This window comes from Tetrao urogallus, assembly GCF_951394365.1.
Source record: "Tetrao urogallus genome assembly, contig: SUPER_29_unloc_3, whole genome shotgun sequence".
In the NCBI taxonomy this organism is placed as follows: domain Eukaryota; kingdom Metazoa; phylum Chordata; class Aves; order Galliformes; family Phasianidae; genus Tetrao; species Tetrao urogallus.
This window is the reverse complement of record NW_027639053.1, coordinates 1-16,792: the sequence shown is the minus strand read 5'-3', so window position 1 is coordinate 16,792 and position 16,792 is coordinate 1. Positions and strand designations below refer to the sequence as shown.

Here is a 16,792-nt window from a genome sequence, read left to right as displayed (position 1 = left end):
TTATCTGCTGGCAAGGCCAGAAAGATAAGAACAAAGGAGGTTCCTGCTGAGATCCCAGAGCCAGAAGCTGCCACCGCAAGGAGAACTGACTCAACCACCTTGGGTTTGAGCTGTCACTCAAAGGAGAGCTGATTCGACCACTTTGGATTTGAGCTGTCACTCCAAAAACAGCTGACTCAGCCACGTTGAAGCATTGAAAAAAGGCCATCATCACCATGGTCGTCGACGTCGTTGGCAACAGGACAACTATGCCCGACGACCCACCACTACTGAGGATCAAAGACGGAACTACGAACCTCGCTGGATCCATGGTGGTGACTATCTCCCTCTTGCTGCCTATAAAGACCCCTTGCTTCTTCTTTTCTTCTTTTCTATCGCCCTCCTTCCCTTCCCCCGTTACCCTAATTCATAATAGTGTCCGTTCTCCCCTTCCCCATTTCCCTGATTAAAATTTGTAATAAACTGGTCGGACCAACATTGGAACCGTTGCTTCTTAATCTCACGCCGGGTATAGAGATAATAAAAGAACCTCCTCTCCCTCCTATAAATTGGAGCGAGACATTTATTTAATGGCGTAGTCGTTGCAGGATACCCGCTGTGAGAGTGTTGTCCTTCCAGATCTCGTTTGAAACCTTTTTTTTCTGTGTGCACCTCCTGGAGTTGCAAGGAGCGATAGTTTTGAAAATTGAGACGTGAGTCCTTCTCCAGGAAGACCGCTCCATATTCTGAAACTTTACGTTTTGTGTGTGTACCTCTCGGGGACGTGTTTTGAATATTTGCATTTTGTTTAATACGTGTGTGCCTCCTCGGGAAGACCTCTCTGGTTATTTGGTAACTGAAGTAAGAAACTTGAAGTGATATTTTGTGACTTAATCGTGTGTGCCTCTCTCTCCAAGAAGTTTTATTTACTCTATTGAAACCTAGAAAGTGTTGCTTTAGCTTCACATTTTTTGTGCTCCTCCCCAAAGAAAGGGAGGAGTGGTTTGAGCTGTGTGCACCTCCTGGAAAGGCAAGGAGTGAACTGTAACTTAGGTGTGGTCTTTACAGTTTTTTTTTTAGCTTCTTGTCTTTGTGTGCTCCCGTCAACAAAAGGGAGGCGTTATTGGAGCATTTGCATTTGTTTAGGTGTGGTGTATCTCCCTGGGAGGACCGGTGAGGAGTAACTGAGCTTTTGAATACGTGTACCTCCTCCTCCCTTAGTGTTGGTCTTTCACTGTATTGAAAAAAATGAGCGACAGCATTGCCACCATGAAAAGTGAAGATGTATTATTTGATCTTTTAGAAAAACATGGTGCTCGACCCTCTTTATCAGGTATGGATTGGGCACGACAGAACTGGTATCACTTGCAGAGTGTTTCGGACCGTATTAGCATCCTGCAAAAGAATGCTCGTACTCGAGCTGGAAAAGGGAAGTCATTTATCTGTGCAGTACTGGGTTCTGCTCTGGTTGCAGCCACAGAATTCCGAGACCAGCAACTTAAGGCAGAAACCCAAACTATAGAGTCGCTGCAGGAATTGGTCAAGACTCTGCAGAAACAAACAGAGGAACTACAAAGGCAATTAGAAAATGAAAAGCATGATGCAGCTCTCTTACTAGAGGCTCTGAAGGAACAGTTACGGTATAAAGATAATAGCGATATTATCGCTCATAGTTTGCCTCAAGAAAAAACCTATCCCCTAGAAGGATTGAAAGAAATGAAGGCAAGGTTAGACAAATTAGAGGCCTCTCCAGCCCAGATGCGTCCTTTGATAAAAACTGAATATACATTTGATAACAGTGAGGATCTAGATCCTCAAATGAATGTTAAGGAAATTCCCTTCTCAGCCACTGAACTAGCAAAATCGAAGAAAGATTTTAGCTGCTCTCCAAAGGAATCTGAAACAGAGTATGTATGGAGGGTTAGCCTCACTGGTGGAGACCAGATTCTGCTAACAGAAAAGGTGGCGGAAGGTTACTGGGGACCAGGAGTATTTTGAACTACTGGCAACAGTCGTGCTCCCTGGTCCTTAACACAAAGGGCTGCCTATTGGGCAGGTGGTCTCAACCCTTTAGAACGGGGAGACCCTCTTGCCATTACTGGAACAGTTGATCAGTTAGTAGAGAGTGTTCAAAAGGCTGCTTGTCTCCAAATGATGTATGATAGAAAGCTGCAGCCGCACCATGAATCACCTATGAGGATGCCTGTCGATCCTGAAAGAATGACCCCTCTAATTAGGGGGCTTCCAGAGTCGTTAAAACCTATAGGTATTCAACTGCAAGGAAAAATACAGGCAATGCCTCAAGGAGAGAGGGCCCGGGCAGCTTTAGAAGGAACTATAACCCCCAACAATCTCCAGACGGCATACAAAGTGTGGACATGGGGGGAGGTCGCTCAAGAGTTAATAAACTACGGCCGAAGGTACGGTCCTGTGACTGCCCTCAGTAGCCGTTAGACCAGAGACTAAGGGAGTGAGGCGTGCAGTGGTTAATCCGACCCCTCTCCCATCCAACCCAGTTCACAACGGATTTAAAGGGACTTCATTCTCAGTAAAGCCAAGTGGGCGAAATATAGATCATAAACGTAATAGTTTCTGGACGCTGGGCTGGCAGAAGGGCATTCCGCGAGAGCTTATGGATGGATTATCTACAGACAGGCTAGAGAAATGAGTAAATTGGTGGCCAAAACAAAAGTTCGAAAAGGGTGACACTCCATCCCCCAGTGCCCCCCCTTTGGAATCAGCACAGGCGGTAGGACCTCAGGAAAACCAGTGCCTTCGCTCCTCTCAAGTGAGCGGGGGGGGGGCGGAGGTTGGATGCACATTAGAAAGCTCACAACAAAAGGTAACGATCTGTTAATCACATGCATTGTTGAACCTAAATTGATCCCAGTAACTTTCCTGGTAGATACCGGGGCACAAATTTCTGCCATTAAAACAGAGGATGCTGATAGTGCTGGTGTGACCCTATCCCGCAAGAAAATATTTGTAGCAGATGCGATGGGCGGCGTGCACTCTCAAACCATGGCAACAGTGAGGCTGCGAATACCTGGAGAGGAAGTAGCGCAAGAAATCTCCATGGTTGTGGGAAAATATCCCCTTAACTTATTAGGACTAGACGTCTTGAAAGGTAGAAGCTGGATAGACGACCAGGGAGGGAGCTGGGTGTTCGGCGCCCCCACTCTAGACATTCGCCTGTTGCAGGTCGCGCCCCCGCTTCCCCCCTCCCGCTTGACTACTGTTAAACCTTATCCTTTACCCCTGGGGGCACGTAGTGGTATTAGCCCCGTGTTGGCAGAATTAAAGGAACAGGGAATTGTAATACCCACTCACTCCCCTTTTAACTCTCCTGCGTGGCCTGTCAGAAAACCAAATGGCAAATGGAGGTTAACTATTGACTATCGCAGGCTCAATGCTAACACAGCGCCACTAACTGCAGCTGTACCTAATCTCTCTGAATTGATAGCAGCCATCCAGGAGCAAGCTCACCCTATCATGGCCTCTATCGACGTTAAGGACATGTTTTTTATGGTTCCCCTGCATCCAGATGATCAGCCGCGTTTTGCTTTTACATGGGAGGGCCAGCAATATACATTTACCCGCCTCCCTCAGGGGTATAAACACTCTCCAACTTTGGCTCACCATGCATTGGCGCAAGAACTTGAGCAGATTCCCCTAGAAGAAGGAGTTAAAATTTATCAATACATTGATGATATCCTCATAGGAGGTGATCAGCTGATAGCTGTTAAGACAACCCATGACAGAATAATAAAGCACTTAGAAGGACTGGGTTTGACTATTCCACCAGATAAAATTCAGTCTCCAGCGGCTGAGGTAAAATTTTTGGGTATCTGGTGGAAGGGCGGTATGGCCTGTATTCCACAAGACGCCCTCTCAGCCTTGGACAAACTTAAAATGCCAGAAAACAAAAAGCAATTGCAGCATGCTCTCGGACTTCTGGTATTTTGGAGAAAACACATCCCAGATTTTTCTATCATTGCCCGTCCATTGTATGACTTATTGCGGAAGGGAGTATCATGGGAATGGACTCCAGTTCATGAAGAAGCTCTGCAGCTTCTAATTTTTGAAGCTGTCACTCACCAGGCCTTAGGTCCTATTCATCCCTCTGACCCTGTACAGATAGAATGGGGATTTGCTCAGTCAGGATTGACCATACATCTCTGGCAAAAGGGTCCAGAGGGTCCTATTAGACCTATTGGATTTTTCTCTCGTAGTTTTAAAGATGCAGAGAAGCGATACTCTCAGCTAGAGAAGGGGTTGTTTGTCGTCAGCCTGGCCCTGAGGGAAGCCGAACGGACAATACGACAGCAGCCTATAATACTGAGAGGCCCATTCAAGGTTATCAAGTCTGTAATGTCTGGCATCCCTCCTCCTGATGGGGTGGCACAGCGTGCTTCTGTCCGAAAATGGTATGCCCAAATTGAACATTATTGTAATACCTTTACTGTCTCAGAAGGTGCTCCAAAGATACTTGCTATACAGGACAATACTCCCTCTACCACTGATGCCAATCTTCCTCCTGTTATCCAGGTTGCTCCCCCATTTTCAAACCAGGTACAGAATGTTTGGTTCACAGATGCCTCAGCCAAGCGTGAAGGAAAACTATGGAAATATCGGGCTGTAGCCTTACAAACTGGGACTAATTTCACTATTGTTACTGAGGGGGAAGGGAGTGCCCAGGTTGGGGAATTGGTAGCAGTATGGAGTGTATTCCAGCATGAATCACAGTCCACTGTTCGTGTGCATATCTACACTGACTCATATGCAGTCTTTAAAGGCTGTACAGAATGGCTTCCTTTCTGGGAGCAAAACGGTTGGGAAGTTAATCGTATCCCAATCTGGCAAAAAGACAAGTGGCAGGAGATTCTCGCTATTGCCAAACAAGGCCAATTTTCTGTTGCATGGGTTGCATCCCACCAAGAAGATGGGACTCCTGCAAGTCAGTGGAACAATAAAGCAGATGAACTAGCCAGGATTGCCCCATTGCGACAGGGAGAACCAGACAGTGACAACTGGGAGAGACTTCTAGAATGGTTACACTCAAAAAGAGGGCATACTGGTACCCTTGATCTCTACCGTGAGGCCCAAGCTCGTGGCTGGCCTGTTACTAGGGAACAATGCCGCACTTGCATTTCTGCTTGTGACCTATGCTGCACACGCTTGGATAGACACCCTTTACAGGATGCCCCTCTCCACTTAAGGGAGGGAAAGCACATGTGGGAAACATGGCAAATTGACTATATTGGCCCTTTCCGCAGATCTGAAAGCAAACAATATGTGTTGGTAGGGGCAGAAGTAGTCTCTGGCCTATTACAAGCTGAATCTTTCCCTCGAGCAACAGGGGAAAACACTATAAAGGCTCTAAAAAAATGGTTTAGCATTCTTCCAAAACCCAGTTCCATCCAATCAGACAATGGTTCCCATTTCACATCAGGGGTAGTACAAGAATGGGCCAGAGAGGAAGGCATTCACTGGATCTTTCATACTCCCTATTACCCCCAAGCTAATGGCATTGTGGAAAGATCCAATGGCCTCCTTAAAAACTTTCTGAAACCAGAAAAACCCAATTGGAGCTCCCGCACTTCTGATGCAGTCAGAAGAGTCAATGATCGCTGGGGAATTAATGGCTGTCCTCGATTTAATGCCTTCTGTCCCAAGGCTCCACCTCTCTTACCCATTACTCTTGATCCAGATACAAATAAGCTAGGAGAACCCTCTTATTCCCCTGGTCAACCTGTATTAGTTGACTTGCCTAACGTTGGGCCAGTTCCCCTAACCTTAATGGAATCTCTTAACAGATATGCTTGGAAGGCTAAGGATGCCCGAGAAAAGGAATATAAAATCAACACTCGCTGGATTATTCCCTCATTTTGACCATATTAACAGAGCCCAAAGGGGCAAGTCGATGTCTTGTTTTCTTTTTTACAGAAGACCCCCGAGGGACCTTGATGGAATATAGACTGTCCAACAACTGACTCCTATTCATCGGTGTTTTGGTGATTATCTTGCGTCACTTCAGCAAGATGTCTTTTTTGTTATTCTGGTATACAGTATGTGTTGTAACTCCTATAACTATCAGTTATCCCCCCCGAGACTTTGGGAATGGGGGAGGTGGTATAAAAAACTCCTTTTTCCAACTGGCTGAACAAGTAGCAAATGTCTATAACCTGACTAACTGTTGGGTCTGTGGAGGACCGATGGGACTTGAAACTTGGCCCTGGGTTTCAACTCCCGTTTCCCCTAAATGGCTAGCAAGCAACTACAGCCAAATTGACCACAGTACCCACTGGGAAGTTAAGGATACATCTCCGTGGCCAATCCAATATCCTGCCACAGGGATTTATTGTCTGAATCGTACTCAGCCAGGTGGCATTTATGTTGGTACAAGCAGTTGTACCTGGGTTTATCGTAAAATGGCTTATGAAACAGGACCCCAACCGGGAAGCCCTGTTGTGGATCAATGGGGGTGGCACAATCAGTCAGGACTGGGACAAGGGTTTTCTCACTTTTGGTCCTCTACCAACAATACCCTGTTTACTGAAGCAGGAGGTATGAAATGTACCTGGAGGGCTGATGCTGGTGCTTGGAGGTGCAAGTGGTGCAGGAATGAAAGTGATACTGGCCATGGCTGGAACTGTAATGTGGCAGGTCATCCTTTTGGACCTCTCAATACCACATACTTTCAAGCTAAGGAACACTTAAATAAACTAGCTGATGAATGGGATGGACCATTTGAGAATGGGTCAGTAGCACTAAAGGGACATTACTGGATCTGTGGTAATTCCGCGTACAAACAATTGCCAGCAAATTGGACTGGGGTATGTTATGTTGCAGTAATCCGCCCAATGTTCTTTCTGCTCCCAGGGGATAATGGTAATGAATTAGGTATCAAGGTGTATGATGACCTCAAACGACAGCGAAGGTCCATAGATACTTCCATAACTAGTGGTAGTGGCCAGACTTGGGGCAAAGATGATTGGCCTCCCCAGCGTATAATAAAACACTATGGGCCTGCTACCTGGAACCCCAGGGAATTAATTAGTGGTGCTCGAGAACCCATCTATAACCTGAATCGTATTATCAGGCTACAAGCAGTCCTGGAAATCATTACTAATGAAACAGCTTATGCCCTTGATCTCCTTGCAGATCAAGCTACACAAATGCGAGCGGCAATACTCCAACATCGCATGGTTCTTGACTATTTACTAGCCGAAGAGGGGGGTGTCTGTGGCAAACTGAATGATTCTAATTGTTGTCTAAAGATCGATGATAATGGTGAAGTTGTTAAACAAATTGCCCAGGGTATACGGAAAACAGCCCATGTTCCTGTCCAAACCTGGAAGGGCCTAGATGTTGATTTCTTTTCCTGGCTTCCAGGTGGCCCATGGGTCAAACGTATCCTGTTTTATCTACTGTGTGTTGTTGCAACTCTTATGTTTGTGTATGATTCCATGTTTTATTCAACTTATACAACCTGTTGTATCTTCCATGTATTTTGTAACTACTTCAACTGATGATGGACAAGTCCAACAGATCAGGGCAACATTTGCAACCAAGCCCAAGAAATCTTTTGTAGTAATTGTGTAACGATTATCTTCCCCTTCTCCCCCTCCTCCTTCCCCCCCCTGCTTCTTTGCTGTCTTTTTATTTTCTCCCTTTTCCTTTCCTCACCACCGTGAAGGGTCACTTATGCTTCATTTCAAGCAATCTTTGTGCCACGGGGTGGTGTGAGAATCCTTCTTTGGTTTATTTTTTTGGCTCAAAGCTTGCTTCCTGAGGTTTTTCTTGCGATAAGACTCTGAGTGACTTGTCAAGGAGGCAACTGATGGGTGCTAACTGTGTGACAATCGATATCGCTTTGGGAACACTTGCAAGCCCCTTCCCCCAGAGCTGCTTGCTCTGTAGAAGAGCGGAAGAGAGCGCTCAGGAGTGTTCACTGGCGGAAGATCTGGCCTGTGGCCAAACCGCTCCAGCTAAGTATGGAAGGCTGGGGGATGATACCATTGTATCTTGCGAAGGCAAGATGCAAGTTGGTGCCTCCCTGCTTCCTCTTATCTGCTGGCAAGGCCAGAAAGATAAGAACAAAGGAGGTTCCTGCTGAGATCCCAGAGCCAGAAGCTGCCACCGCAAGGAGAACTGACTCAACCACCTTGGGTTTGAGCTGTCACTCAAAGGAGAGCTGATTCGACCACTTTGGATTTGAGCTGTCACTCCAAAAACAGCTGACTCAGCCACTTGGAAGCATTGAAAAAAGGCCATCATCACCATGGTCATCGACGTCGTTGGCAACAGGACAACTATGCCCGACGACCCACCACTACTGAGGATCAAAGACGGAACTACGAACCTCGCTGGATCCATGGTGGTGACTATCTCCCTCTTGCTGCCTATAAAGACCCCTTGCTTCTTCTTTTCTTCTTTTCTATCGCCCTCCTTCCCTTCCCCCGTTACCCTAATTCATAATAGTGTCCGTTCTCCCCTTCCCCATTTCCCTGATTAAGATTTGTAATAAACTGGTCGGACCAACATTGGAACCGTTGCTTCTTAATCTCACGCCGGGTATAGAGATAACAAAAGAACCTCCTCTCCCTCCTATAAATTGGAGCGAGACAGATGGAAAGCTCAATAAACGCTCTTGTGCTGTTCCTCCGAGTCACTGCCTGACTCTGTTGCCCTGCAGAGCCCAGGGAAGCACAGGCTGCCCTTCTGGGGCACTGTGCAGAGAGCCTGGCGTTCTTTTGGGGGACAGCGTGCCAGGGCACACAGCCACAGCCCTTGGGGGACATCCTGTGACACCCCAGGGTTGGCAGAGCGTGGGGCGCCTCAAGAGGCCCAGTGTGCAGGGAGCACCTCTCCACTTGTGCCACCACAGAGGGACCCCACAGTGCCACCACCCCGATGGGCTCCTGCTGCCACATCAGGAGGTGACATCACAGCATCCTGTCCCAAAAGGGGAACTGACAGCAGCTCAACGCCGCTCCCTGACTCCACTGCAGTCTCGCCGTCCCCAAGCTGCTCCTGAATCATGGCACCCATGGCGCTGGCCCTCATCCTGGGTGAGTGACGATGGGGACGTGGTGCCACGGGGGTTGGTGGCCCTGTGTGACACCAGGACCGTGTCCCTTGCAGGTTGGTGGCTGGTGGCAGCGAGCGGAGCACAGCATGGTGAGTATGGGGGCAGGGGGAGAATGGGGAGAGAGGGAGGGCAGCGTGGGGAGGGGGCCATCAGAGGAGCCCAGGAGGGCGTGCAGGGACAAGGCTGACTGCTGTCCCCTGTCCCAGTGCCCCCACCCTCCCTGTCGCTGCACCCCAGCCAGGGGGTGTCCCTGGGGGACAATGTCACCCTCAGGTGCCACCTGCCCCGGCCAGCTGCCTGGGTCTGGCTGTACAAAGGAGGACATGGGACACATAACAAGTACCGGGACAAGGAGCAGGACACTGCAGAGTTCTCCATCTTGAGCACAAATCGGGAGCACGCAGGTTCATATCGGTGTAAGTATCAGCTGTATGGGTCAGTACTGACATCGGAGAAGAGCGACCCCGTGGAGCTGGTGCTGACAGGTGAGGGCACAGGGGACAGCAGATGGCACTGGGTGCTGCCAACAGGACCGTGTCCCACTGCTGTCCCCTCCCTCCTGCAGATCACAGCTTCCCCCCACCCAACATTTCCCTGAGCCCTGCAAAACGTGTGGGGACAGGGACCAACGTCAGCATCCAGTGCTGGAACCAGGGCTATGGGGGCTCCTTCCTCCTGCACAAGGATGGGTGCTCAGCCCCCATCCAGCACCAGGAGCTCCTCGTGGTGGACAAGGCCACCTTCACCATCCTTGGGGTGACCCCGGCTGACAGCGGCACCTATAGCTGCTCCTACCGCCCCTGGGCTCAGCGCTTCCTGTCCTCACCCATTGGGAACAACGTGACTCTGGAGGTGGCACCCACACCTGCACCCCCAGGTGGGTCTGAGCCCCCCATTTCGGTGTCCCTGCTGTCACTGATTGCTGGCAGTGCCTCTGCATCCCATCCCCGTGGGGGTGACGGCCGGGGATGAGGACATGCACACTGCTGGACCCCACAGGTGACGCGAGGAGGTCCCTGGTGGTGGCGGTGGTGAGGGGCTGCGCTGCTGCCCTCGTCTTTGCCCTGGGCCTCTACTTTGTCCTCGATGCCCGCAGCCTCTGGGTACGAAGAGGTGACGGCCCTGGTGGGGAAGGCAGCTGAATCCCTTTGACACCCGATAGAGCAGCTTTAGATCCCCCCAAGGACGTTCTGCTTCCTCCTTGATGGTGCATAAACCCTCCAATCTCCCTCCCATACCTTCAGCGCCATTTACATCCCTCCAGCTGCGCCTTTCCTTATCCTCCACATTGTTTAGGTGTTTAAATCCCCTTCACTTTGTGGGAGCCCCGTCCCCAGAGGAGTTCAAGGCCAGATTGGATGGGGCCCTGGGCAGCCTGCTCTGCTATTAACTGGGGAGGTCGGTGGCCCTTCGTGTGGCTGGGGGCTGGAGATTCGCGATCCTCGAGGTCCCTTCCATCCCCGGCCATTCTCTGACTCTGTGAACTTTCCCCCTGCCTCCACTTCCGCGCACGGCTGATCCCCCTCGTGCTCTTTGGTTCCGTCCACAATCCCCACCCTACTCCCCTCCACATTTTGATGCAGGTGCCCCCTCATCCAGGAAGGCTGAAGCCATGCAGTTCCAGGGCAATGTCTGAGTCAGAGAGTCCTTAAACTCTTCCTGCCCCTTGCATCCCCTGCAAACCCCACTGCAAACTCCAAACCCTGCCCACAGGGACATCATGGGACTCTCAGCCTCTTACGGCTTACCTTAGCTTGATGTGCGACCCCAAATCCAGCCCATGGGAAAAGCAAAACCTACACGATGAGAATTCCAATTCAAATCTCCTCGGATTTCCTGCTGCCCTCCCAGCTCTGCACACCCCCACTTCCTAGGTGCACCCAAAAAACTGAGTGCATTGGGCCCAGATGGACCTCAGCCTGCACAAAACCCCAGGGAATCCTCAACCTCCTGCACAGCCCCCACGTGCCATGGACGCCCCCAAGCTGCAGTGGAAACCCCAAAAGCCATGCATGGGGACCCCCACTATCCCACATATGGAGTCCCCAGATCCCCTAGCCCTAAACACTCCTCACAACTCAGGGGCACCCTCAAACTGTAAGGAAACACCACAGAAACATGCTGGGATCCCCAAAACAAAGGAAACCCTGACTCCAAAGCCCACCCTTACTGCTAATTGATCTTAGCCAACAGAATCCCAAATGTCTAACACCCCCAGATCCTCACCACTGTCCCCCATACAACGACACCAAACACAGAAATGCCCACTTCTCACCCCAAAATGCTTCCTTATTTTCCCCAAATACCTTAACACCCGTGGAATCTCCAAGGGCTTCCCAGGTTTCAGCGTCCATCAGAAGGCGCTGAGCAGTCGTGCTGAGCACCAGTTTTTTGTAAATACAGAAATCGGATGACCTTGGCTGCTTTTACTCTCTTCCTTTTCTTCTCCAGTGAATAACTTTGATCCCAACCCACGAGCTGGGCCTTGTTTTTGTCTCAATTCCTCCCCAGACCACACAGAGGGGGGTCGGTGATGGAAGGGCAGCGTGGTGCTGAGCAGCTGCCGGGTGGCAGCACCGCAGTCCTCGTGGTGCCCAACGTGGGGCCCGAAGGGCGGAGATCCCAGCAGCTGTGAGCAGAGCGCGATCCAACACAGCTGCTCCCAGCGGCACAGCAGCCTCACAGCTGCTGCTCACAGCGCTCAGCTGTTCCTTCACTCGCTGCCATCACAGCCCTCAGCGCTGCTCCCTTCGCCCCGCTGGCGCCGCTTCTCATCTCTGAGGGTTGCCCTGCCGTTCTGGCTGCTTCTGCCCGCCTGCCTGCAGCTTCGTGCACTCGTGTGACAGCGGCCACGGATGCGCTGTGCTCCTCGTGCTCAGCAGGGCCATCGCTGCCACCGCAGCCACCTCACCGCCGCAGCTCCTCGCACGGCCGCTCTCTGCTCCACGCAACCACAGCCGGCCAACAAAACTCCTTTTCTGACCCGTTGGCTGCGCTTGCTGCCTCTCCAACACGCGCAAGACGAGGCTCCTGCCATGGCAGCGGAGGCTGCAGGGCCCCAGCTGCCGTGAGATCACCGGGCAGCCTTGGTGCGCCCACCGGTGGCGCTGCTGCACCGCACGACCAGCTGTGGCACAGACGCGTTGCTGATCAACGCGGCGCTGGGAACTCGCTGCTTCACAGCCTTGCGATGCTGCGGCTGCCGACCAGCAGGCAGGAAGGGATGCCCGCAGGAGCCGCGTTTTCTGCTGCCTCCTTTTTGCCGGCTGCACGCTTCCTCCGTCGGACCAGCGCTCTCATCCCCCTGCTGCTCCAGCCCTGCGGCTCCTCACAACGCACCGTGCTTGCTTTTCTCCCTCCGTCTCTCTCTCTCATCTTCCTGCCCTCCTTCTCTCCTTTTTCTCTTTCCTTTCCTCTCTCTTCCTCATTGCCCTTCCAAACAGACTTTACTCTTCTTCTTGTGGCAGCAGCCACAACCCACCTTTCCCTGCGAGGAGCAGATCAGGCGGTGGCACCAGTGTCCAAGCATCCTTTATCCGCCTCGCTCCGTGATTCTTCCTGGGACGTCCCCGAATTTTGTTGCAGGGCCGTGGATTGGTTGCTGATGGAAAGCTCAATACACGCTCTTGTGCTGTTCCTCCGAGTCACTGCCTGACTCTGTTGCCCTGCAGAGCCCAGGGAAGCACAGGCTGCCCTTCTGGGGCACTGTGCAGAGAGCCTGGCGTTCTTCTGGGGGACAGCGTGCCAGGGCACACAGCCACAGCCCTTGGGGGACATCCTGTGACACCCCAGGGTTGGCAGAGCGTGGGGCGCCTCAAGAGGCCCAGTGTGCAGGGAGCACCTCTCCACTTGTGCCACCACAGAGGGACCCCACAGTGCCACCACCGCGATGGGCTCCTGTTGCCACATCAGGAGGTGACATCACAGCATCCTGTCCCAAAAGGGGAACTGAAAGCAGCTCAACGCCGCTCCCTGACTCCACTGCAGTCTCGCCGTCCCCAAGCTGCTCCTGAATCATGGCACCCATGGAGCTGGCCCTCATCCTGGGTGAGTGACGATGGGGATGTGGTGCCACGGGGGTTGGTGGCCCTGTGTGACACCAGGACCGTGTCCCTTGCAGGTTGGTGGCTGGCGGCAGCGAGCGGAGCACAGAAATGTGAGTATGGGGGCAGGGGGAGAATGGGAAGAGAAGGAGGGCAGCGTGGGGAGGGGGCCATCAGAGGAGCCCAGGAGGGCGTGCAGGGACAAGGCTGACTGCTGTCCCCTGTCCCAGTGCCCCCACCCTCCCTGTCGCTGCACCCCAGCCAGGGGGTGTCCCTGGGGGACAATGTCACCTTCAGGTGCCACCTGCCCCAGTCGGCTGCCTGGGTCTGGCTGTACAAAGGAGGACTTTGGACACATAACATGTACCAGGACAAGGAGCAGGACACTGCAGAGTTCTCCATCTTGAGCACAAATCGGGAGCACGCAGGTTCATATCAGTGTCAGTACCGGCTGTACTGGACAGCAGAGACATCGGAGAAGAGCGACCCCGTGGAGCTGGTGCTGACAGGTGAGGGCACAGGGGACAGCAGATGGCACTGGGTGCTGCCAACAGGACCGTGTCCCACTGCTGTCCCCTCCCTCCTGCAGATCACAGCTTCCCCCCACCCAACATTTCTCTGAGCCCTGGAAAACGTGTGGGGACAGGGACCAACGTCAGCATCCAGTGCTGGAACCAGGGCTATGGGGCCGACTTCCTCCTGCACAAGGATGGGTGCTCAGCCCCCATCCAGCGCCAGGAGCTCCTTGTGGAGGACAAGGCCACCTTCACCATCCTTGGGGTGACCCCAGCTGACAGCGGCACCTATAGCTGCTCCTACCGCCCCTGGGCTCAGCGCTTCCTGTCCTCACCCATTGGGAACAACGTGACTCTGGAGGTGGCACCCACACCTGCACCCCCAGGTGGGTCTGAGCCCCCCATTTCGGTGTCCCTGCTGTCACTGATTGCTGGCAGTGCCTCTGCATCCCATCCCCGTGGGGGTGACGGCCGGGGATGAGGACATGCACACTGCTGGACCCCACAGGTGACGCGAGGAGGTCCCTGGTGGTGGCGGTGGTGAGGGGCTGCGCTGCTGCCCTCGTCTTTGCCCTGGGCCTCTACTTTGTCCTCGATGCCCGCAGCCTCTGGGTACGAAGAGGTGACGGCCCTGGTGGGGAAGGCAGCTGAATCCCTTTGACACCCGATAGAGCAGCTTTAGATCCCCCCAAGTACGTTCTGCTTCCTCCTTGATGGTGCATAAACCCTCCAATCTCCCTCCCATACCTTCAGCGCCATTTACATCCCTCCAGCTGCGCCTTTCCTTATCCTCCACATTGTTTAGGTGTTTAAATCCCCTTCACTTTGGGGAGCCCCGTCCCCAGAGGAGTTCAAGGCCAGATTGGATGGGGCCCTGGGCAGCCTGCTCTGCTATTAACTGGGGAGGTCGGTGGCCCTTCGTGTGGCTAGGGGCTGGAGATTCGCGATCCTCGAGGTCCCTTCCATCCCCGGCCATTCTCTGACTCTGTGAACTTTCCCCCTGCCTCCACTTCCGTGCACGGCTGATCCCCCTCGTGCTCTTTGGTTCCGTCCACAATCCCCACCCTACTCCCCTCCACATTTTGATGCAGGTGCCCCCTCATCCAGGAAGGCTGAAGCCATGCAGTTCCAGGGCAATGTCTGAGTCAGAGAGTCCTTAAACTCTTCCTGCCCCTTGCATCCCCTGCAAACCCCACTGCAAACTCCAAACCCTGCCCACAGGGACATCATGGGACTCTCAGCCTCTTACGGCTTACCTTAGCTTGATGTGCGACCCCAAATCCAGCCCACGGGAAAAGCAAAACCTACACGATGAGAATTCCAATTCAAATCTCCTCGGATTTCCTGCTGCCCTCCCAGCTCTGCACACCCCCACTTCCTACGTGCACCCAAAAAACTGAGTGCATTGGGCCCAGATGGACCTCAGCCTGCACAAAACCCCAGGGAATCCTCAACCTCCTGCACAGCCCCCACGTGCCATGGACGCCCCCAAGCTGCAGTGGAAACCCCAAAAGCCATGCATGGGGACCCCCACTATCCCACATATGGAGTCCCCAGATCCCCTAGCCCTAAACACTCCTCACAACTCAGGGGCACCCTCAAACTGTAAGGAAACACCACAGAAACACGCTGGGATCCCCAAAACAAAGGAAACCTTGACTCCAAAGCCCACCCTTACTGCTAATTGATCTTAGCCAACAGAATCCCAAATGTCTAACACCCCCAGATCCTCACCACTGTCCCCCATACAACGACACCAAACACAGAAATGCCCACTTCTCACCCCAAAATGCTTCCTTATTTTCCCCAAATACCTTAACACCCGTGGAATCTCCAAGGGCTTCCCAGGTTTCAGCGTCCATCAGAAGGCGCTGAGCAGTCGTGCTGAGCACCAGTTTTTTGTAAATACAGAAATCGGATGACCTTGGCTGCTTTTACTCTCTTCCTTTTCTTCTCCAGTGAATAACTTTGATCCCAACCCACGAGCTGGGCCTTGTTTTTGTCTCAATTCCTCCCCAGACCACACAGAGGGGGGTCGGTGACGGAAGGGCAGCGTGGTGCTGAGCAGCTGCCGGCTGGCAGCACCGCAGTCCTCGTGGTGCCCAACGTGGGGCCCGAAGGGCGGAGATCCCAGCAGCTGTGAGCAGAGCGCGATCCAACACAGCTGCTCCCAGCGGCACAGCAGCCTCACAGCTGCTGCTCACAGCGCTCAGCTGTTCCTTCACTCGCTGCCATCACAGCCCTCAGCGCTGCTCCCTTCGCCCCGCTGGCGCCGCTTCTCATCTCTGAGGGTTGCCCTGCCGTTCTGGCTGCTTCTGCCCGCCTGCCTGCAGCTTCGTGCACTCGTGTGACAGCGGCCACGGATGCGCTGTGCTCCTCGTGCTCAGCAGGGCCATCGCTGCCACCGCAGCCACCTCACCGCCGCAGCTCCTCGCACGGCCGCTCTCTGCTCCACGCAACCACAGCCGGCCAACAAAACTCCTTTTCTGACCCGTTGGCTGCGCTTGCTGCCTCTCCAACACGCGCAAGACGAGGCTCCTGCCATGGCAGCGGAGGCTGCAGGGCCCCAGCTGCCGTGAGATCACCGGGCAGCCTTGGTGCGCCCACCGGTGGCGCTGCTGCACCGCACGACCAGCTGTGGCACAGACGCGTTGCTGATCAACGCGGCGCTGGGAACTCGCTGCTTCACAGCCTTGCGATGCTGCGGCTGCCGACCAGCAGGCAGGAAGGGATGCCCGCAGGAGCCGCGTTTTCTGCTGCCTCCTTTTTGCCGGCTGCACGCTTCCTCCGTCGGACCAGCGCTCTCATCCCCCTGCTGCTCCAGCCCTGCGGCTCCTCACAACGCACCGTGCTTGCTTTTCTCCCTCCGTCTCTCTCTCTCTTCTCCCTGCCCTCCTTCTCTCCTTTTTCTCTTTCCTTTCCTCTCTCTTCCTCATTGCCCTTCCAAACAGACTTTACTCTTCTTCTTGTGGCAGCAGCCACAACCCACCTTTCCCTGCAAGGAGCAGATCAGGCGGTGGCACCAGTGTCCAAGCATCCTTTATCCGCCTCGCTCCGTGATTCTTCCTGGGACGTCCCCGAATTTTGTTGCAGGGCCGTGGATTGGTTGCTGATGGAAAGCTCAATACACGCTCTTGTGCTGTTCCTCCGAGTCACTGCCT

General features: G+C 53.1%; 2 protein-coding genes across 2 annotated transcripts; both read left to right on the top strand.

The window, feature by feature from the left end:
* Window positions 1–9,022: 9,022 nt before the first annotated feature.
* On the top strand, window positions 9,023–10,215 carry LOC306956420 (osteoclast-associated immunoglobulin-like receptor; the record flags this gene model as incomplete). Its single annotated transcript, XM_079551030.1, has 5 exons — window positions 9,023–9,053; window positions 9,127–9,162; window positions 9,280–9,558; window positions 9,639–9,950; window positions 10,073–10,215. 5 exons carry the CDS (start codon window positions 9,023–9,025, stop codon window positions 10,213–10,215), a joined length of 801 nt encoding a protein of 266 aa, XP_079407156.1.
* A 2,874-nt stretch (window positions 10,216–13,089) lies between these two features.
* On the top strand, window positions 13,090–14,282 carry LOC306956419 (osteoclast-associated immunoglobulin-like receptor; the record flags this gene model as incomplete). The annotated part of the gene is made up of 5 exons (XM_079551029.1): window positions 13,090–13,120; window positions 13,194–13,229; window positions 13,347–13,625; window positions 13,706–14,017; window positions 14,140–14,282. The coding sequence occupies 5 exons, from the start codon at window positions 13,090–13,092 to the stop codon at window positions 14,280–14,282; spliced, it is 801 nt and encodes a 266-aa protein (XP_079407155.1).
* Between the last annotated feature and the right edge of the window lie 2,510 nt (window positions 14,283–16,792).